General features: G+C 37.4%; 1 protein-coding gene across 2 annotated transcripts in view; it reads right to left on the bottom strand.

Moving 5' to 3' along the window:
* IL12RB2 (interleukin 12 receptor subunit beta 2) overlaps window positions 1–20,555 on the bottom strand; it is a 62,402-nt gene extending 41,847 nt beyond the window's left edge. Inside the window, exons 1-7 of one of the 2 annotated variants that reach the window (XM_036933141.2) lie at window positions 20,217–20,555; window positions 18,397–18,512; window positions 15,451–15,738; window positions 10,054–10,168; window positions 9,317–9,501; window positions 7,694–7,836; window positions 6,129–6,279 (exon numbers count right to left, since the gene is read on the bottom strand). In XM_036933141.2, coding sequence (XP_036789036.2) covers window positions 6,129–6,279; window positions 7,694–7,836; window positions 9,317–9,501; window positions 10,054–10,168; window positions 15,451–15,738; window positions 18,397–18,472 — 958 coding nt within the window. In that variant the 5' untranslated portion in view covers window positions 18,473–18,512; window positions 20,217–20,555. Of the gene's footprint in view, window positions 1–6,128; window positions 6,280–7,693; window positions 7,837–9,316; window positions 9,502–10,053; window positions 10,169–15,450; window positions 15,739–18,396; window positions 19,112–20,216 lie in introns of those variants that run through there. The other variant, XM_036933142.2, reaches the window with a different exon arrangement.
* Between the last annotated feature and the right edge of the window lie 2,931 nt (window positions 20,556–23,486).

Raw genomic sequence — 23,486 nt, 5'->3', positions numbered from 1 at the left:
GGATTAGCATCCATATCTGAAGCCAAGGTAAATTTGAGGGTTTGGACAAGAGCAACTGTATTGCAGGTGGAAAGCAATCCCTCCACAGAGATTTTAGCAGGCAGTGAAGAGGAGTATAAAGATCTCCAAGAACAGTGGAAATTCAGCATTTAACACAAAGTGAATATGGGAAAGATATATATTTTGAGAGATATATCAGGTAGTGGACTAAATGAATATATCATAATCTTTTGGTCCAAATCATGCTTCCAGCAGGGCAAGAGAGAGATAAGTCATTCACTGCTTTGGTTTCTTAATGTTCATTCTTTGGAGTGTAGTTCATTTTTCTAAAGCCTACTTTCAAACAACTCAATTCAAATAGATCTTCCAAATACCTACTTGATTAAACAAGATTTTAGCGGTAGGTTCTTGACTTCAGGCATTATCCCTTGCTATACCTCCAACAGAAACTTTATATAGACTCCTCCACCCCTCCTTCTCTTGATTGATGATGTTAACACTTGGTTCACTCTTTTCACTTCTTCCTGTAACCTTTTTCACTATTCTTGATGGCCTGTCATTCACATGGTTGTTCCTTCCCCATAGCTGGTACTGTCAGTCCCTCCACCTGCCTACTTCCAGTGATGTGTTTCTCTCAAATGTAACTTTGCCTTATACTTCATTGAGCAAAAGGAAGAATTCAGGCAGGGATTCCCTCATCTTTCCACCACAAAAACTTTCCATTCCCTAACATAGCATCCCCACTTCCATCAAAGTTCAACCCCTTAACCTGAGTTCTGAATCCTATCCTCTCTTGCTTTATCAAGGACTCCTCTCACATTTTTCCTGTATTATTGACTTCTCCCTCTTTGCAGCACTTTTATCATTACCTTGCAAATATACTGTATTATCTCTGATGCTAAAAACAAAGAATTTCCTAAAACTACTTCCTGCTCCATCCTGCCTTGCATCTCTGCCCCCCTTCATAGAACTTCTTGAGGACTTGTGAATTGTTACTGTCTTTATTCCTTAACCTCACACTCACTTTCAACCCGTACAAACTGAGATTTCATCCTTCTTATTCTTCTGACACTGCTCCTAGTTGGCAATCAATTTCATGTTGCCAAATTAATGGTCATTCTTTTTTTAAGAAACACAATGGTAATCCTAACCCAGTTCACAAATAAAGAGCTTGTTTCTTGGTAGAATTGGGGATGTTTCATCCATACTAGTATCAGTGGAGGTACTGTATTAGAGTGCTAATAGAAAAATAGTGAGGTGCAAAAGATTACAGAGAGTATAAAATTTTGATTAAGCTCAAAAACAAGAAAACTAGTCATAGTTTAGAGATACATACATTATGAAAGCATGAGAAAATTATGAGGATGATAAACATACAACCCAGGACAGTGGTTTACCTCTGGGGATGCATGACAGGTGTAAGAATATATTGGTAAACAGTTACCAAAGGGAAAGGTACTGGGAAAGGCAGGTGGGAAGGGAGGGAGAGGGGAATAAGGGGCATTATGATTAACACACATAATGTGGGGGGTGCACAGGAAAGGCAGTATAGCACAGAGAAGACAAGTGGTGACTCTATATATAAATCTATAGCATCTTACTACACTGATGGACAGTGACTGTAATGGGGTATGTGGTGGGGACTTGATAATGGGGAGAATCTAGTAACCACGTTGATCATCTGATTGTATATTAATGATAATAAATAAAATAAATAAAAATAAATAAATAAAAGAATTACACACCTTTAAAAAACAAACAGTGGAAGGAATGAACAGAGTTTACAGATTCTTAGGACAGAGTCAATTGTTGATATGGGGGAAGGAGAGAAAAGGAAAATTTAATGATAATTTCTCCATTTTTGACTTGAGTAATGAGGAAGACCATGATGTCATTTACTGAGAAAAGATTGAAGTAGAAGTATTTTGCAAGCACTTTGCTTTGGAGAAAAAACTTTTTGTCTAGCCTATATGGAGTTTAAAATGTCTGTTGGTTTCTAAGTGAAGAGATGGAAGAGGAGATTGGAACACAAATCCAGAGTTCTGGAGAAAGTCTAAGACTGAAACTATATACTATAAATCTATTAGTCTATCTACCTACCTACCTACCTACCTACCAAGTTTTAGAGTCATGGCACTGGATGAAGTCACCTAGGTAAAGGAGGGGGCACAGTGTAAAGCCAGAAGGATTGAGGTGGAGAAAAATGGCTTACAAAGTGACCAAGAAGAATTGGCCAACCAGGGAGAATAAAAACCAGAAACATGAGATTTCATAGAATTCAAAAGAACCAAGTATTCATGGAGGAAATAGGTCCCTTCTCCTACTTCAGTCACCCTGGAGGCCTTTCATTCCAGATGGAGGAAGGCCACAAGATTCCCTTTGGACTTCGAATTTCTTCTTGGTGTCATCTCTAGGAATCTTTCCCTGATGTTCCAAAATAGACTATAAGCCCTTGAGTCTGAGGATCTGACTGGTTGTGCCTCAGTACTTGGCATATTTCCTGATACACATATTCCTCATAGACCTTCTAGAGAAGCATATTTATTTCACTGGTTTCTGTTTGAAGTCTTCACGAAAAGCATTTCTCCCTATTCTCCCTATTGGGGGTGATCACCATGTTGACAAATAATTGAGCCCAGGCATTTATTTCTTCCAGGGTATGTGTTGGACTTAGAAGAGACCAAAAGAAGAAAGGAGAGTAGTGATTGTCATTGGATCTCAAACATAAATTTTCCTTCAAAACAAAGCGTTTGCATGTAAGTCCCTTTAGAAGGGTAAGAACCATCCATTCTCATTTCCTCAAGGCTCAGGCAAAAGGACATAAGTATGATATTCTAAAGTTTAGTTAGTGTAGGAGTCAGCAGACTATGGACCTGCTCCCTGTTTTTGTACAGCTTAAGAACTAATAATGGTTTTTACATTTTTAAATAGTTGAAAACAAATCAAAAGAATCATCTTTAGTGTGAAAGTTACACAAAATTCAAATTTTAGTGTCCATAATAAAGTTTAATTGGACAGCTTTGTCTATGTACTTGCATATTGTCAGTGGCTGCTTATATACCTCAATAGCAAATTTAAGTAGTTGTAACAAAAGATTATATGGTCTGCAAAGCTAAAAATATTTACTATCTGGACCTTGACAGAAAATGTTTGCTGATCCCTAAGCTAGACTGTTATGAAATACTTGCTAACCAGGATAGTAAAATAATCTGTAGTATTTAATTGTTCACACTTAATCTATCTTAGCAATATTTAAAAACTACAAATGAACGAATAAATTGCCTAGCTTCTCACTGTGACAAGAGATGGCTGCTGTGGGTAACCCTGCATTTTCTCCCTCTTTGGGGGTCTCTTACCAGTCACTCATGCCATTACCATGATGGGCGAGGACTACTTCTTTACTGCTCTGCTGCAAGTATGAACATGCAGTGCTTCCTTTATTAATTGTCCACAGTAGAGTTTAGCAAGACCAAAACATATAAATAAGACTTTAAAAAATGGCAAATGAACAGACAGAAACACCTAATTGATACTACAGCTCTCAGGAACTGCTTGCTGTTCATCTTCATTTCGGATTCTTCTCCTGGGAGTGTTCTAAGTGGTGAGGGAATCACCTTCCCCCAACACCTGGACATATTCTCAGGCATGTCTGGACACCATGCAGCCCAAAGTCATGGAAAACAAAGAATGTTTTCCCACTAGAAGCAAAATACGCTTGCTTGATTCCCAGTATTGGGCCTGCATCTCATGGACACCAATTGTGGGGCTGTCCTCCTAAGAACAAGAAAGTGGTTTCCTTTCTCTCTACGCCTTACTTGCTGGTCCTTTAAAAAGTGTTTTTCATGGAGGACCACGACAGGAGTTGTATTTAATGACGTAGGAAAGGCCATATGGAGTACATAAAGCCCTCATTCTCTGTTCACATGACATAAATAACTGTGCCCAATCCACCGGGAGTCAACACATTGCTCTCAGTTTTGAGTAACAAAGGCTGCAAAGAAAAGAGCTCTATCATAAGATCATTCACAGTTTTAGGGAGCAACCAAAAAAAAGCTTACTAGTAATTTTTTTAAATGCCAAGTTACATATGAGTACACATTTAAAGGATGAAAAGGAAGAAGTGTTAAAAAAAATTCACACCTTTTGGGTTTACATCAGTTGGTGTTTCATAAAGAAACTGATGACAGAAACAGCAGTAAGAGGTGAAAACCACATAGCTCAGAGTAACAGAAAAGAGACCTTACGTCAACCCACAGAAAGATCAAACGCAAAAAATGGAAATTCAGACACTGAAAGGAAGCCAGCAGATCTTGTAAATGTGGGGTATCTCAGAGTATGGGTTCCTTTCTTGATGAATACCTGCAATTACTCTGAATAAAAACAGCTTCCTTTGTTCAATTCATAACCAGTTCATAACCATAACAAGTTGCTGCACTCATTGTTATGATGGTGGGTTAATTTTATAGGATATGAGAAAGTTATCATCCTACCTTGAAGTATTTTTAATTCAGCAGATAAACACTTAAAAAAAACCTTTTTCACACATCTCTAAACATGTCACTATGAAATGCGAGTGAATTCACAAGCCCAGAGTTCTCCTAGTTTATAGGTTAGCCTAATGGGATATAACATAACTTAAAAATTTCTCAGCCTATTTACTACCTTGGAGTTGGACATAAAATATGGCCCATTTTCATGAATTTTATCTGTATTACATATAAACAAACTCTAATCCATGAGGTATTTTTGAAAAATGCATTACCTTGGCTATGTGCAAAAAAAGATAATAAGAATAAGCTCTAGATTATAAAAATGACAAACATTTAAGCAGAGAACAAGTGGCTCAACATTTTAAGGGATATTTATCATAAAATGAGAGGGAATAAATTATAATCTGCTGAATGGATATTCATATTTAAACATTACTGTTCAAAATTGAGCAATGCAATTAAAGAAGACAGGCTAAACAATTATTCTATAATTTATACATTAGGTATTATGCTTTATTAATAGGATCTTTAGGTCCTTGAAAGTCATTGGGTATCATTGTTAAGTGTCATCAGTTACCAAAAACCATGAGTAGCTCACAGAGAATGAATGTAACTTAATTATGAGGCTAATTTACATGCATACATATCCATAATTATCACAAATCAGCATTTAGATTCTTTTACATCGTACTTCAAAATTTCCAGATAATAAAGCAATGGATTATATGTCAGTAATTATTCCTCTGAGCCAAATTTACACAGATTATGAAAAGCTGTATACTCTATCACTTACTGAGTGTTTTTGAAAACTAATATTCAGATGGCTATTTCTTGAGTCTCCAAAGATTTGTTAATATTGGCATAAAGCTACATAAACATTTTTGCTTCAATATTTGATTACACTTCCATAAAATTGCACAGGAAAGTGGATAAGTCAGCTTCCTTTGTTCAATTCATAACCATCTACAAGTACATAACCATAAGAAGCTGCTTATATACCTCTTAATAATTATCAAAAAGAAAAGTCCATCAGACTAAAAAGATATATTTGATACCCTTTTTATAGCTATGGGCAGTCTGGGGGCACTTGTCTGAGCAGTGAATATTAAAGGCTTGAAGAAGGGCAGTGCTATAATATTTGGAGGAGAGAAGATTGCTGGGTACTAAATTTTATTTTAAAATACTCTATCTCTAGAGTCTACCTTCTTTCCAAGTTTTACTATGGTGTATAGAGCCATATTAATTTCCATTGAATGTCACAAGTAAAATGTATCCAGATTTAACTACAAAGAAATTACTGGTTATAGCTTTGTGGAATAAGAGTTACTGAGATAGTGATTTAAATAAAAATAAGAGTTATAAGCAGAGTTACAACCAAACTTTACTGAGGCATAAGCTTATAACCAACACGTAGCAAACAGGAGTAAACTTACCTAATGTTAAAATTTTCCTAGCAACATAAACATATTTCCCTCCACAGCTGCCATTCTTAAGTTAATGTCAAAATTGTTAGTGAATGTACTCATACTTGATTCAGTATCAGTACTTTAGAGATTCTATTCCAAGGAAATTATTTCTCTTTCCCTCCTGTCTTTCTATCCACTCGACCCAGCCCCACCCCCTTTTTTTCACACGTACCTTCTTCTGGTGTTTGTGCTCTCAGTGGTTCACTCCAATCACTCCAACTACCTTTAAGAAGATGCAGCTTAGAGGAAATCTGAAATTCATATTCTGTAAATGGCTTCAGATCCAGCAAATCGTGTCTTCCTTTGGCATTTGTAGCATTAACCTTGAATCAGACAAAAATTTTAAAGGTGCCTATTAATACTAAACTAAATAATTTTCTCATAAAGATGAGAAATTAGACCATATAATCCTTTTTAATTTTTCCAGATATATCATTCAATGAGAAGAAATATCAATGATGGGTTCCTAGACACACATGACGTGAATCTGAAATAGCCTCTCACTAAAGACAGAAACAGAAAAATATCCCCTCCTGAGATTAAGAATCCATCCATATGGAATCCAAGGGGAAATCCTGAAACCAGATAAAAAATGAATAAAGGATGAAAACTATAACAATTTTCAAAAAAGGCCTTGGAGAAATCTCTGCTCTAGGGATTATTTTTTTATTTACTCATAATTAGAATGTGATGAATGTTTTACACAGACAGAAAACTGGCTTCAAAAAGAAAGCTTTAATTACATAGAAAAATTTCATTAGTATACTTCTCTCGAGTGTCAGTTATACATGGAACTGATCCTTTGTTATTATTATAAGCCACTATGTTTTATAAAAATGCTGGAAGGAATTACAATCCTAAACTTCTAATTATAAAAAATTTGATGCCTACAACATGGATGGAGCTAGAAGGTATTATGCTCAGTGAAATAAGCCAGGGGGAGAAAGACAAGTACCAAATGATTTCCTTCATTGTGGAGTGTAACAATAAAGCAAAACTGAAGGAACAAAATAGCAGCAGAGTCACAGACTCCAAAAAGGGACTAGTAGTTACCAAAGGGGAGGGGTGGGGGAGGGAGAAGGGGATTGTGGGGTATCATGATTGGTGCACATGGCGTGTGTAGGGTCGGTCATAGGGGAAGACAGTGTAGCTCAGAGAAGACAAATAGGGACTTTATGGCATCTTACTACACTGATGGACAGTGACTGCAATGGGGTATGGGGGGGACACGATAATATGGGCAAATGTAATAACCACATTGTTTTTTCATGTGAAAACTTCTTAAGAGTGAATATCAATAATACCTTAATAAAAAAAATTTTGATGCCTAATATATCAAAGTGTGGGGCTTTATCTTTGGAATATTCAATGCCATATAAGCCTCTTCAGACATTCCCTAGTATTTCTCTTTCCAATATGCTAAAAAATTACTAAAAAGTGGTAATGGGGAAGGAGGGAGCATAACAAGATGAAATAAGTCCTTTGCTAGAAATAAACTGTAGAAAATTAACAGTGGTTTAAAAAGTCTGTGGCTCAAAAACATTCAGAATCAGTGATAAAAATTCAAGATATTTTTTAGTAAGTAAAGGTGTATATGACTTCCTGATATATTTCAAGTGGGTACTTCTGGGCTAAATATTGTTAAACTCTGTATTTTGGTGGTATGAAAAGACAGAGTTCTGTGTAGTAATACTGAAAGTCCCTCCATTTTTTTCCCTTCACTCTAAAGACCATTACCGTATTCCAGGACCTGCTGTTGTTGGGCCGGTATCTCAGTCGATTAAGCTGCACCAGCCCCTCATCTCTCCACTGAAGAGTACATCTGCTTACAGAAGCATTTACAAATTTGATTCTGATGTCCCATGGAGGAAGAGGTCTCACTAGCAACGAGGACAAACAAAAAGTGTGATTCAGGCTGCACGATTGGAAATTGCCCTCTGTATTGACATGAGCTATAAAGAGTTGAACAAACTCAAAAATTTCTAAGATGTACAAATTTGATGAAATAAACAAGAGAGAAGTCCCTGGCTTTTAGAAATACGAAAAGGTTTAATTCACTTCGAAATCATTAAAATAATTCCCCTTAATCTATCCTCATTTTTACCAAATAAACTACCACCAACATTAGTGATAGTGCTGATTCTATTTAATCCAATGATTTAAAGAAAACCAATGTGCCAAGCCTGAGAGTTTCAGTGGCTGAGAAGGCAGAGTTGGTGAGTCGTGGTACCCTCAGAAGAAGAAATGTTGGTAGGAAAAGTCAGAGGAAAGGGACATAGGAACAGAGAAATAGAAGAAAAGGGTAAGAGGAAAAGAAGGGTGAAGATTAATAGTCAATGTAAAGAGATGGAAGCTAGAATGGGGAGAAGTGGGAGAGGAAACGTAAGTAATACTTATGTTCAGACTAATAGCAGAATGTGTGCAAAGAGGTGCTGTGAGAAAGGAGAAGAAAGACACATAGCGTGAGCTGGATTTTAAGGCAGGCCAGAAGCCCAGTCCTACCTGGGAAGCTTACAACTTGGGGATGCCCGAGATTGGCCTCTGATTCAACTGGGCCAATTATATTTGCTCAGAAATATGCAAGGATTCGCTCACTCCAGCTACCAGGATGATGAGAGGTGTGGAAGGAAGTGTACTCTCAGAGCAAGATGCATTTTTATCTTGATGTATTTTATAGTTCTCACCTGACTTCTCTAGTCAGCAGACCCACATGTAGCCTATCTCAGAAGAGTGAATATCAATAATACCTTAATAAAAAAAATTTTGATGCCTAATAAATCAAAGTGTGGGGCTTTATCTTTGGAATATTCAATGCCATATAAGCCTCTTCAGACATTCCCTAATATTTCTCTTTCCAATATGTTAAAAAATTACTAAAAAGTGGTAATCGGGAAGGAGGGAGCATAACAAGATGAAATAAGTCCTTTGCTAGAAATAAACTGTAGAAAATTAAAATATGTAGAAAAATAAAACTGTAGAAAATAGCCATGGGGGTAAAAGGACCCCCTACCTCTGCCAAAAGTGCTTACACTGAGCTTCCTAAATAACCTCACAGGACCCTATCCTCAGTCAGATGGTGTCACTGGCAGCTGGTGCCTTCATGAGACTGAAGTCAGGGGCTCTTATTTCTTAAAAAGAATAATGTTGAATTTCCCATTTGCTCAACCGTCTCTATAAGAGCTCAAGGATCATGCGCCCTTTTATTTGCATCAAAGTAACATGTATTCTTTGCTATGTCTATTGCCACTTTCCACCAACTGCTGTTCCTTTTACAACAATCACATACCGAACATTTGAGTGATTTAAAAATAATGTTCATGTGCCTATGAATGACACCTACAAAAGTGAAATAAAATGTACCTATGTCCAAAAATGTGAATGTAGATGGAAATGAAGAAGCACTTCCAAGACTATTGGTAGCAGTAACCTCGGCTGTGTAACTGGATTCAGGTGATTCAGGGGTTATGTTGATTCCAAGGTCCAAATGGTCACAGTAACGATCATTACATTGCTTCTGCCAAGTTAAATTGTTTGGTCCATTTAACCTGTAAATAAAAGACAGTTGTGTTTAGCAAGATACTTTATATGCTACTTTATCCTTTTAGTACAAAAGCACAAATGTTCAAATATTTAAAATTCTACACTTTTCTAAAGATCAGTCTTATTACTAGGGGATGCACTATAGGAGTAGCTCTATTCTATGGTCATAAATAGGACCATATTTCCCCTCTCTTACAACAACGAAGAGTCTATTTATATCTTATGACTCAAAGAGTCTTCAACTGCAAAAGAGGGAAGGGATATAATGCAGCCAGTTTAACTATACTAGACAAGGGGAAAATGTTCATAATGCACACCTCGGATGCCCTGAAGAGAACTCTTGAGTTAGATCTCAGACCCAGGACATCTGTTATCACACTCTAGATCAATGAACCAGTTTGAACTGATGAACTCTAGAATTTTTTTGTTAAAGTATCCAATTATCCAGAATGTGTCTATTGCTCATTTTCTTTGGTAAAAATAGAACTGTTAGATATTTCTAAATACTACCTAAGAGAATACCTACAAAACAGCCTCAAAAATAGCCCCTCACTCACTGTAAAGTATATGCAGTATATAGGTGGGTGTCTCGTCCTCTGTCCCAGGTGCAGGTCATGGTCCCACGTTCTCCCTTCTGTATACAAGATAAGTTTTGAGGCTGTTCTGGAACAACTTTAAAAAGAAAGAGCAAAACCTCACATTTTAAATAGCACAGGTGATATTTCAGTCACATTGTTATTATCTGCCAACAAGACAACAATACTGCTATGTCTCCCAAAGCCAGATGAGCCAGGAGCTATTTAATGTCCACCAAGGTCAAATTTGCCTCTGAAGCAAGAACTTCTTCCAGTGATGATAATAACAACAGTGAAAATAGTTCAAACACTTACTATATGCCAACTTCTATGTTCAGTGTTTTATATATGGTTTTTCTCAATTAGACATCATAACAGCTACACCAAGCACACATTATTATTATCCTCCTTTTATCAAAGAGGAAACTAAAACTTAAAGGTTAAGTATTTTGCACAATATTATAAAACTGTGAAATGGAAGAATCAGGGCTCCAGTCCAGGTGTGGCTGACTTGAGTCCAAGCCTTTTACCACCATGTTTTATCATTCTCCCTGGTAAAAATGAGTTTACTGTTTTTAGAGTGAAGCCCATTTGAATATTAGAATCTTTAAAAATTAGGGGCTCTTTTTCTTCATCAACCTGATACTGCTCCCACGACACTTATACTCATTGGCCCCAGTCATGTCCTTTTGGGAGGTATGCCTAAATATAATTTGCAGCATCACTTGGAGTGCCTTATGAACATCTGTACAGGAATTATTTATGTACATAGATACTGAGTACCTTCCATGGGTTAGGCACAGTGCTAACTATGGAAATACAAAGGAAATACAAGGCAGGCATGGCTCCTTCTATTATAAGATGTGCATTTGTAAATTAAGCCATCTTATAGTCAAAGACAAACCCAAAGTTAGCCTCTCAGCTTTAATGGAGGTAAGAGAAAACACTGCTACTCATTCATTTCATTCTACTCTGATACTGAGATCCACATGTAGGTGATGTTCCTTCTCTTCAAAAGATTGCAGAATCTTCTCTTTGTCCCCACTATTCTGAATTTTCACAAAGATATGCTTAATGATGGTCTATTTTCTTTGATTCGTTTGGATTCTCAAAGAGTTTGAACATTCTGGGAACTTTTGTCCTTTAGTTTAAGAAACATTCTTGAATTATTTCTCTGGTGATTCCCTCCTGTTTTTTTTTTCTTTCTTTCTAAAAATTCCTATTTTTCATAGGTTGGAGCTTCTTCCAGTTTTGAATTTTATTACCTGTATTTTTAAACTCCTGGTTTTTCATTCTTCTATGATGGGAAAACTTCCTCAGTTTACATATCTATCCTCCTACTGAGTTTTTCATTTCTGCTTATTTCAGGAGGACATGTTTCCTATTTCATGAATATTTCCTTTTTCTTAGCATCCTAGTTTTGTTTGGTATGCAATATTTTCTCTTAATTCTCTAAGGGCATCAAGCATGGTTTTTGATTTTTAGCATTTCTTCTCCAAGAACCTACACTATTTCTCCCACTTTGCTTATTTGCTTTGTTACCTATGTTTGTTTTGATTCTGTCTCTCAGATTAGATGTTTTCCTCAGATCTTGTATTTTTACTCACATACAGGAGTGAAACACTAGATTATAGATTGGAGCACTGTGTGTATGTCAGTGGAGGGGTATTTGCTGACCCTGAGTTTCACTCCAGGGTGATCTGGCTAGGTTTTCTTGGGAACCTCTATTGTCAGTAATTTTAGGTATTTCCTCTTAGCCTTGTCAGATTTCCCAGCAAAAAAGATTTTCTAATCTGCCTAGAGAATGGTACAGGGCAGAAGGATGCTGTTTGCAAATGTTCCTTTAACCGGCCTGTTTTTCAGTATGTTATGAACAATCTCAACTGAAGTGGTTGAAACTAGTTCAGTGACCCTCTGATACAAAGCCTCCAGTCCTATGCCAGAGTAGTGGACCAACTCTCTCGCTACATGTAATTGGGAAAGGGAATCTGAGTATCTGTTTTGAAACAGATTTTCAATCAAATTTCCCATATTTAGCCCCACTTCTACCCTCACATCCAGAAGTATATGGTACTACCAACTTCAGAGTCTTTCTGGGATGGAAGCTTCTGCATTCAGTCAGGCCACATCTTCACTTTTCTCATTGCTGACTCTAGGCTACGCCAGTTGTGACTGGTCCATCTGCTTTCCAGCGTGCAAAAGTTTGTTGCTATGTCTCCCCCCCATTCTCCCATTCTTTCTGTCCTTCAGGGTTTGTCCCTTTAAAAAACTTTCTTGACTACATCTTGGCTTTATATCAGGGGGAAGGAAAGTAAACACATTCAAAACACCATCTTTAGCTTAACCTTTCAAGGGGGCTGTTGACAACCAAATGGGGCTTAAAGTGCCTGCACTTTCATGTAATGATAAAGTTAGTTCTCTCTCACCATTACTCCTAGAACTTTGCAGAGACTCTCATTTTAAAGACCACAGCTTTTACCTACAAATCAAGTCAACTGTCTCAATCTGAGTTCCTTGGACCATGAAATCAAGGTGTCTGCTCAGCCCAGGACTTGGTTTTGACAGAGACTGTTCCAGGGGAAACCAGACCTAATTCTCCTCAATACAAAAGTATAATAGGTGATGCCAAGGAAAGGACAGAAATCAAAGCGTTTAAAAATCAAAATATATACAATATAAGAAGTTGTCACAAACATTATGATTGTTATTGTTTTTAAAAGCCCTACTTATTATGAGAAATAAAAAGTCTTAGAAAAACAGCTTTCAGAAATAACAACAGCTAAGCATATACTGAAAACAACCAAGCAAGAATTAATTGTCTTTCATTTATTGCCTTGATTTTCTAAGTGGTTTGTGAATCAATCCTATGAGGTTAAGCTAAAGCACCAATTGCCTAGTTACCATACAACCTGGATGAGCTCTTGGCAGCCGAGAGGCCCAAGCCCAGGAAGGGGATGGAAATAAAAGGCTTAAAGGCTATTTACTCATTCCAAGTTCTGAAAAACTAGCCAACTTTATGACAGGTCCTCTCAGGATATGCAATGGCACTATGCACTACCACTTACCACAAAAAAGAAAATGGGCTTCTTACTCCCTCACAAGGCAAAATTAGGCTTACTACACTGGGAAAATCCAAAATTCACTGTGTCTTTTCTTGGAATGACTAGCCATACTCAGAAAAAGGTATTGCTTCCAGTCAGTCCTTCACCTCAAAGGTGCTAAACTTGCTCACAGAGCAGCCATTCGATGGTGTGGTTACTAGTTGAACACAAACAACATTCTAGTAGCACCATCCAAGCTGCACCATGACCGATATGCTTCACCATCTCCCTAGATCTTCTGGTGCTGCAAACTGTCACAAATGCATTTGCATTCTCTGGATAGAAAAGTCACAAAATAAAAAGGGGATGAAGCACTCTGATGTTTCCAAGCAACGACAGGAAATGGAATGGAATGGCTAAGGACATGTGCAGGAATATTCACTTCCAGGGCTATTGGTAGAAATGTAGGCAGCACTGTGGACATCTGGAACTGACATCAAAGTGCTGGTAATGCCTTATACAAATATGTAATATTGGGCTGGTAAGATGGAAAATCTGGGTGAAATATTTAGGTGTTCTGAGGACAAGGAAGGTGAGGACCAATGTTGTTCTTTGGAAAAATTTTCATCTTGTCTATAATCAGTGCTTGTACTTTCTTTTAAGGGAAACATGCTCAGCTACCCAACATGCTGCACACATGAAGAAAGAGTGAAACCAGAAGGAACTGCAACCCTGGCACTGTCTGCCTCCTCTGTGCCTGGGATCAGATTGAGCCTTTGAATACAAAGCGTCATCTACTCGCTACAAGCATCTTATGTTGGTAATATCTTCATAAGACAGATGAGGAAACTGAGGCTCAGAGAATTGAAATTGCCTGAGGGTACATGGATAGTGGCGGGGCTGGGCTTCAAAGCCCATGTTCCTTTTATGACACCAGCAGCTGTCAGAGCTGACAGTACATAGCCTTTAAATGGTATGAACAGGAGGGACTGAGCTGGAAAAGGAGCCCTGGAACTAGTTTATGTCTCTTTACCCCACAGTGGTTTGCTTGCCCATTTGCTTGGTGTTCTGCTTAATGCTTCTAGTGGCCCAGCAGGGAGACAGTCTGGCACCAACCATATCCTTACAGGTCAGAGGAAGAGGTTTCCCTCTTTCTTGAAGAGTCCCGCTGAGCTCTATATAACTGTCCTTGCATCCTGGTCAGCCAACTTGCTGTAGCAATTTCTCCTACTCTCCCCGATGTCTCTTGCCTGCCACTCCAGAGCTTCCCTGAAATCATGGAAGCAAAGAGTGCCTTGGGGTCACTCAGGGCCCATGCATGCTCACTGGCTTGCCTGGCTGGGCCTTTAAGGCAAAGGCGGCAGGCTGCAAGCTGCAGTCAGGTGTGCTGCTGGCTCACCTGTGCACTGTGGCCCATGCTGCAGATTCCAACTCTGAGGTCTTAATACCTACCCCTAGCCCCTGCCTGGAGGGACCAGCAGTGCCAGCCAGCAGTGTGGGGAAGCTGATGCTCTGTGAGTAGACTTTGACCAATGGCAGACAGTTAAATTCTTCTTTTTTCCCCCTTTCACTGTATTTCCATATGGTGTTTTTGGGGATGCCTCTTGTGACCAAGCAACCAGATGTATTTTCTGTTGATGCTGTGGCCAGCTCAGTAACTTGACCACCTTGTGTCTGCTTTGCTCCTTTGCTGGCCCACTCCCTCACTCTTTCTTCCCTGGCACTATACAACTCCCCTCCACATATGAAGTGTTAGCATGTCAGTTTTACCTCAATTGCTTTCTAGAAAGCCCAGAAAAAGATAATAAGTATGATTATAGTTCTCTTTTAACCTCTGCTAAGTAAAACCAGTGGTCAGAAGAGAATGTGGATGGGAGAATTATTTTTTGTGCACTATGTTAGGGAAGAAGCACTCAGCCTTGGGTACTCAGCTGGCTGCATAAGTTTGAAAGAGACATCTCTTTCTTCTTTTTAGTACCTTTGAACAATTCTTGTATTCAAGAAGACATGAAGACTCAGCTGCAGAGATCCATTTTCTTGCCATTTGAATCCAGACAAGTAAGTGGTCTTACGGGCCAAAAAGAGGACAGAGGGAGAGGGAGAAGGAGCAAGGCAGAAAAAAAATGAGAGGAAGAGTGAGGGACAGAGAGATCACCAAATAAGACCCCAATTCTATTGATTTCTGGATTTCTCACACTGAGGTGCTCGTGTTGCTATCAAGATAAATATATCCATGGGTGGAAGAAGAAATAACACTGTCCTATATTTGGATTTCTGCTTAACACATGACATATACCAAAAGATCACCAGTTTTAACAATTCATAATGAAATGCTCACCACCAACTGAGATCTCAGCCCCACATACTCGAATCTCGTCACTACTGCTACAGGCCAATTTGCAGACAAACAGAGTTGTACCCAGGGGAAGTCCTGTGATTTGAGAACTGAGGAAGTGACCATGTAGAAAATTGATTCTTCTGTCAAACTTGTAGAGGATTAACCTGTTAAAACTAGAATATTGTGAACAGCCTTGTTTGGGCTTCAAAGAGCATGAAATATTCACAGTTGATCCAAGTGAAATTACATGGGAAGGCTTCACAGTTACATCTCCTCTCTTGCACACATCTGCAATAAGACAAAAACCACACATAAGAAATCCAGTTAAAAATGAAGGGTTTGTGTAATTCCCCAAGGCAGGGCAAAATTAATCCCATGAAATCATGGAAATATAAATAACCTACATTGTTCTGGCTGTACTAGCGATGCACAGTGAGAACAGAAGGCAAACATATTAAAGTCTAACTGCTTTTGAATTAAAGTATGCATCCTTCTCAAAACAGTAATACTATGAACAGAACTATAAATAAGAAGTGGTGAGAAAATAGGGTTGGAGGAACATTAAGGAACATAGTTCCAGGAAAAACCAATCTCTCTTATATGCAAATTATTCACCAGACTACTAAAAGTACTTCTCAGAATAAATCACACTGGTTTTCATCCGCAATTATTATTTATAAGGTTTACTTAATACACCAAAAAGAAAAAAAGAGGCTATTACAAACTTTAAAGGGAAGATTTAAGAATAATTCCCTCTCTTGCTATATTAGTGGTATAAAGTACGTGTAATCTAAAACATTGTTTTGTAAACAAAGGAGAATATGCAGGGGGTCTGGTGTGTTTGTGATTGGCTTCAAGGATGGAAATTAGGTCTTACTATGCTATATTTGGGTATTCCTTCAAGATGTAAGGCCCCGGGCTAGGTACAAAAATAAACAAGTGGGACTACATCAAACTAAAAAGCTTCTGCACAGCAAAGGAAACCATCAACAAAATGAAAAGGCAACATACTGAATGGGAGACTATATTTAAAAATGACATAACCAATACATAAAGAACTTATACAACTCAACACCAAAATAATAATAATAATAATAATAATAATCTGATTAAAAAATGCGCAGAAGACCTGAATAGACAATTTTCCAAGAAGACATACAGATGACTAACAGTCACATGAAAAGATCCTCAACATCACTAATCATCAGAGAAATGAAAATCAAAACCATTATGAGATATCACTTCACTAATCATCAGGGAAATGAAAATCAAAACCATTATGAGATATCACTTCACAACAGTCAGAGTGGCTACCATCAACAAGACAAGACATAAGAAATATTGGTGAGGATGTGGAAAAAAGAGAACTTTCATACACTGCTTGTGGGAATATGAATTGGTCCAGCCACTACAGAAAGCAGTATGGAGATTTTTCAAAAAACCAAAAATAGTTTAACATATCACCCAGTAATTAATTTCACTTCTGGGTATTAACCTGAAGAAAACAAAATCACTAATTCTAAAAGATATATGCACTCTTATGTTTATTGTAACATCATTTACAATAGCCAAAATATGAAGCAACTTAAGTGTCCATTAATAGAAGAATGGATAAAGAAGATGTGGTGGTATATATATATATATATATATATATATATATATATATATATATATATATATATACACAATGGAGTATTACTCAGCCATAAAAAAGAATGAAATCTTGCCATTTGCAACAATATGGATGGATCTGGAGGGTATTATGCTAAGTGAAATAATTCAGACAGAGAAAGACAAATACCACATCACTTCACTTGTATGTGGAATCTGAAAAATAAAACAAATAAACAAAGTAAAAAGAAAGAGAATCATAGAGAAAAACTGGTGGTTGCCATAGGGTAGGGAATTGGAAGGGATGGGTGAAATAAGTAAAGGCAGAAAAAATTAAAGATAGTGAGAATGTTCAATATCTTAATCTGGGTGATGGTTACATGAGTGTACACAAATGTCAGAATTCATTGCACTGTACACTAAAATTTGTATATTTTATTGTATATACCTCAATTAAAAAAAGATGTAAGACCTTGTGCTAGATGAACCTTTACTATTATAGCTAATATTAAATTATATGAATGTATCCTTTTCAAAAGAGTTCTTCATATTATTTACTATTTGCCAGATACCACATTAAACTTACATAAAAGAGGTCATTCTTACTCTCTAGAAGTTTTTTGTATAGATAAATACAACTTTCAGAAATGAACAGCTTTTCGTGGTATTCAGTAACTGCTGATGAAAGAACCTCAACATTACAGATTCATCCTGAATTGTCAGGTATGATAGAAAACCTCCACTGAAAGTCTTTTTATTGGTAATTTGAAGATTTTTTTGATCAACTACCATAAACAGGAATTGGTAAAGAAGTTCTTTAAATCGGGTAAAGGAAATATTGAAATTTCATTTTAAATAAAAAGTTCTCATTTTTATTTTCAGAACTAAAGCTAAATATCTCTCTCCTATTTTTGTGTTTACTTTCTACTTTTTTGGTATTCATTGATCCTAATGAGCTGTAAAGTAAAAAACAAACTCCCAGTAAAAAAAGCTAAAAAAATGCCAACCATTCTTTTTTTAGTATAGCTGAATTCACCAAATACCCTCTGTTATAATGAACTATAATTTTAGTAAAACATTCATTCATAATGCCTAGCTTGGTTACTAGCCATTTTCGTAAGAGGAAATGATATGTCTCTTACACTAGTCATTGGTATAAATTAAACAAAATACATGTTAGCTACAGACACAGAACTAGACTTACCCACTTACATGATGGAAGATTGAATACAACACACCAACTACCAGAAGATTTAACACAAATGCGTATTTCATCTGTAACTGAGAATTTAAACCACAAATCCTTCCACAGATTAGATTACAGAAATGTCTTACCTATTTTTGCTTCAACCAACAGGAACATGATAAGAAGAATAAGTGCAAATGAGCACTCTCTAACTGCGTGTGCCATGAACAGTCAGTCAGCTTGGGAATACACCTCTGTATTTTTCCTTGTAAAAGAAGACAAATTCATTCATGTTAAAAATTTCAGAAAATAGCAGAACTAACATCATTCAGAAGGACTTAAAGAGGCTCTTTAATTTCTCCATATTGTTAAGATTTTATTTGTTATATTTTTAAAAATGAAATATACCTTTAAAACTAGTAAAGTGAAATTCTTAGCTACCTATAATGCCCATGTCACTTAAGTTTCTTGAGATCAGCAAAGGGTGAAGACATGGCCTCTGCAGTCTTTCAGAACTGGGTTTAGATATCTTTAGATTTGGGGCAAGTTACTCAAACTTCTAAGCCTCAGTCCCACATAATTTTTTTTTCTTGAAAACAAGGTTGCACCTTCATAATCAAAAGCAGTAGTGTTAAATCCCAGACTAATGAGAATTTCTGATCTAGGCATGTGCTTCTGGAAGTAACAGGAGTGTAAAAAGTGGCTTATAACCCCCACCTCCCTCCCAGGAACTTAGTAAAACATGGATTTCTTTGGCAATGAGAAAGGAATTCCAAGGGTTCTAAAGGGGTTGTTTGGGTTTCTATAGAAGTTCAATTTTACTTGTTTTTTTTTTTTTGCTTATTTATTTATTACTTATTGATTTTACTAAGCATTTTTATCTTGAATGGTTTAGAAAAAGCAAGCTACTGCTTTCTGGTTATTGCCAAATTTAACCTAAGTAATGGCTGTACTCGTCATTAGCAAATTCTCTAAATTCTACTAAAGGTGGGCCAAAAATTCATAAAGTAAGCTGGGACGTTCTGTGATGTCAGGACACTGGGAACCAGTGAAAGCTAATGTTCACCTCTTATTCCCATATCCAGAAATGTGCCAGAAAGGATTGGATGGCCTCAGAAAGCATCACTTATTCATTCAATAACAGTGGCTACTTTTCAGGTGCCAAGCATGATGTTAAGTGCTTGAAAGACAACAGTCCTGCTCTAATGGACTTATAAGATAGTGCCCACGTGCTCCTTTGATTCCTCTAGCCTTCATCATTTAGGCAAGCTCCAAATTATATTCACATATTTTTATAGTCTTTGACTCTTCCTCCTCCTGACTTTTACCTCTTGGAAACTTCAGCACCCTGAAGACATTATTTTTTTATCTATTTCTACTTTCTCCTGGGGATCTCTTCTGGTCATCTGGCTCTAGATACCATCTGTATGAATAACTCTCAGATACACATATTCACTCCAACATCTCTCTGAGCGTCAGTCTCTTATGTCTGTATCCTTGCCATCACCTCTCGCATGTTTAATAGACTGCTTAATATTAACATGTTCAGTTGGAATCCTTGGTCTTCTTTCTCTAAACTGGTCCTTTCCCCAGTCTTTTAGATCTTGGTGAAAAACATTTTTGTCCCCCAGGTTACTCAAAAACCTAGAAGTCATCCTTGATTTCACCCTTTTTCTCATCTTCTACAAGCCATTGCTAAGTCAATTTTACCTCCAAAATATATTACAGATCAATCCACTTCTCTTCATTTCTACTGTCCTCACCCTAGTCCAAACCACTGTCCTTCTTTCCATAGATAAGTACAGTAGCCCCTTAATGTGTGTCTCCAATCCATCCTCACCCTTTTCTAAGTCATTTTCATGTACCTGACTACCTTGTAAAAATATAAGTCAGCTCATGCTACCTGCTTCATACCACCATTTAAAACCCTTCAACAAGTCCATTATTAGAAAAAAACCAAAATCCTCACCATACTTGAATTCTCATCCACTGCCATGGCCTCATGTCTCCCATCTTGTCACCACCATTTGCTGTACTTTTTGCTTTACTCACTCTGCTCCAGTTACATTGGCTTTCAGACTGCTCCTTGTGCAAGACATGCCTTTTGCTGCCCCCATGCTGACTCTGAACTCTCCATTTCCTCTGCTAGAATCTAACTCTTCCCCTGGTTCTTAGTGACTGACTTACTAAGATCTTCAGATCTCAGATCACGTGTCACTTCCTCAGATAGCTCCTCCCTGACCACCTGGCCAAAGCAGTCTTGCCCAGCTACTTTCTACTCATCACCTTATTTATTGCCTTCAAAGTAAAATCTGTAACTACCTTTTTGACTTGTCATCTGCTTTTGTTCTAGAATTTAAGCCACCATGAGAGCAGTAACACTGACTGTCTTGTTCACTCCTTATGCCAGCACTTAGCATTGGGAAAAAATACTCAATAAATGTTTATTGAGAAAAGGAATGATGGAGGGAGAGAAGAAGGGGGAAAAGAACAAGAACTACAGAAAACTCCCTATAAATACCCGAGTGGTAGGCTGAATAATGGCCAACCAAAGATGTCCATGCCCTAATCCCCAGAATCTGTGAATATATTATATTACACGACAAAGGGACTTTGGAAATGTGATTAAAGTTAAGGACCTTGAGATGGGGAGATTATCCTGGATTATCCAAGTGGGCCCAATCTACTCACAGCCCTTAACAGTGGACGAAGTTGGCAGAAGGGTTGTTCAGAGAGCTGAGATGTGAGAAACACTGAACACACTGCGGCTGACTTTGAAGATGGAGGAAGGAGGCCATGAACTAACAAATGTGATGGTCTCTAAAATCTGGGGATGGGTCTCAGTTTATAGATACTGTAAAATATGTTTCTTATGGTTCTTGATTAAAAATGTTTGAGAAAAACTGATCTAAATCAAAATCTGACAGTTTCCCTCTCTATAAACCATAAAGTCCAAGGTCATGGCACACAATGGCCTCTGTGAGCTAATTCCAGACTTAATCACCAGCCACATCTACCACCACTCTCTATTGTCACTTTATCGTCTAGCAACAGTGAGCTGCATATAGTTTCCCTGCACATCTCATATTAATTTGTACTTCTGTGTTTTTGTTCATGCTATTCTCTTACCTTTCCACTGCTCCTTAGACTGGCTAAGTCTTTCTCATCCATCCCAACTAAGCTCAGACAACTTTCATTTAGTCATTCATTCAACAAATATGTATTAAGCAGTTGCTATGTGCCAGGGGCTTGGGATGAAGTAGAGAACGAGGCAGACAACATTTTGACTGTCATGGAACCAACATTCTGGAGTAGGGAAGCAGAAGATAAACAAACAAAAAATAGCAAATAAATTCAGATAATAATAAAAGAAGGTAAGAGGCTAAGGGAAGAGACTGGGGAGGAGAGAAACTGACCAGTGAATACATTTCTAGAAGGTAAAGCTTGAATTGAGATTGGCATAGGCCAAGTGAACACTCAGGAAGAATATCCCCAACAGAAAAAATGGTGAGTGAAAAGCCTGTAGGCAGAAGAACAAGCCCGCTGTGAGTGAGGCACACAGGTAAGGTCAGGATGACTGGGGACAGGGACTGTGGGGAGAATGGTATGAAGAGAACGCAGAAGCCAGATCTATCATGACCATATTTGCCACAGAAGGGAGTCTGGATTTTACTCTTAAATTTATGGGAAACCACTGGTGTTTAATTAGTGTTTTTATTTATTTATTTAACTGGGCTTTAATTGGGGTGTTACAAGATAATGAGTTATATTAAACACACACAAACACAAACACAAAGTGCAAACAAACTAGTGTTGGCCTGTGTATGGGGGCCAGAGTGGAAGCAAGCAGAGCAGTCAGGTAACAATTGCAGAGACCCAGCCAGGTAAGCAGTGATGGTAACGTGAATCACAGTTACAGGAGCAGACATGGAAAGGAGCAGTCAGATCCTAGGAAGCCTGCCTATGTTTCCTGATCAGACTGAAGCCTCCTACTAGGATCTTCATAACATCTTGGCATCCTCATCGTGGAACCTGCCATATTAAGTAGAACTCATTTACTTAGGTATCTGCCTGCTCTTTCATTACCTTGCAAGCTCCTCACAGGTACAGAACACCATTTGTGACACATAGTAGGAATGTGCTGAACTGAATGAAACTTAAATGGTTTTTCTGTGTTCATCTATTTCACTTCTGGTTTAGTTAAATGTAACTACATTAAAACTACATTAAATCTTAGTCTGCTACATCATGGTCAACATCATTAATAGGTTTTTGTAGCTACCTTAGTTGCTTCATTGAAATTTGGAATACTCTGGCATAAAGGAAATTATGAATTGAAATAGAAGGTAACTGAGTGAACAGATACATTGGGATTAAATTAATTTCAGCTAGCCAACTGCAAATGCTACTACAGGGTATCTTTGAATGTGCATTGCAATTTATCAAGCTATAACATTCTTGAAATGGTAAAATATTCAATAGTAAAGCATTCTTCAAATGGTAACATATTCAATAGTAAAATATTCAATTGGTTATTATAAGAATTTTTAAATGTATGTATGAAATAATAGAGGATAAATTTGAGTTTATATAGTACATTGTTGCAAACATAAACTTGCTCATTTTCTCTGAATACTAGGTAGAACAGCTTCTTCACTTATAGGAAATTCAGAACACCAAAGATCTTCAAGTAAATGAGATATCTTCCAATAAAATGAAACCTCCTATGAACTGTAAACATCCTTCATACAGCCTGCCCAGAGAATTGATATTAAAACTACAACTCTATCTTGAATCAGAAAATCAAAGAGTATACTATGTCATTGACTCATCACTCAAGTTGTGACAGTTTCCAGACAGTGAAAAGAAAGTCTCAATGTGGGTGGGGACAGAGACCAATCAGAAATACAACAATTGGCAGGAAGGCAGAGGCAACAATTACATCTCTATTTTCAAAAAATAGAGCATCTATTTTCAAAAAAAACAAGCATCTCTATTTTCACCCTGTGTATCCTTCTAGAGTTATAAACAACAGAAGCCATTTTCTGTTGGGGAGGATGATGTACTGGAACAAGCATGGTGTTTGGGGCTAGAGAGCCTGTGTGCCCTCCTAGTTTCTCCCCTTCTACCTGGACACCACTGGAAGGAATTCACATTTTAAAGCCTTTTTTCCTTATTTGGAAAATGGCAATCAACATTTACTGAGAAAAATCTCTTCACTAACTTTCCTTTCTTAGTT

Source organism: Manis pentadactyla, chromosome 4 (assembly GCF_030020395.1).
Source record: "Manis pentadactyla isolate mManPen7 chromosome 4, mManPen7.hap1, whole genome shotgun sequence".
In the NCBI taxonomy this organism is placed as follows: domain Eukaryota; kingdom Metazoa; phylum Chordata; class Mammalia; order Pholidota; family Manidae; genus Manis; species Manis pentadactyla.
Note: the sequence above shows the minus strand (reverse complement) of the source record. Positions and strands in the feature narration are given on the sequence as shown.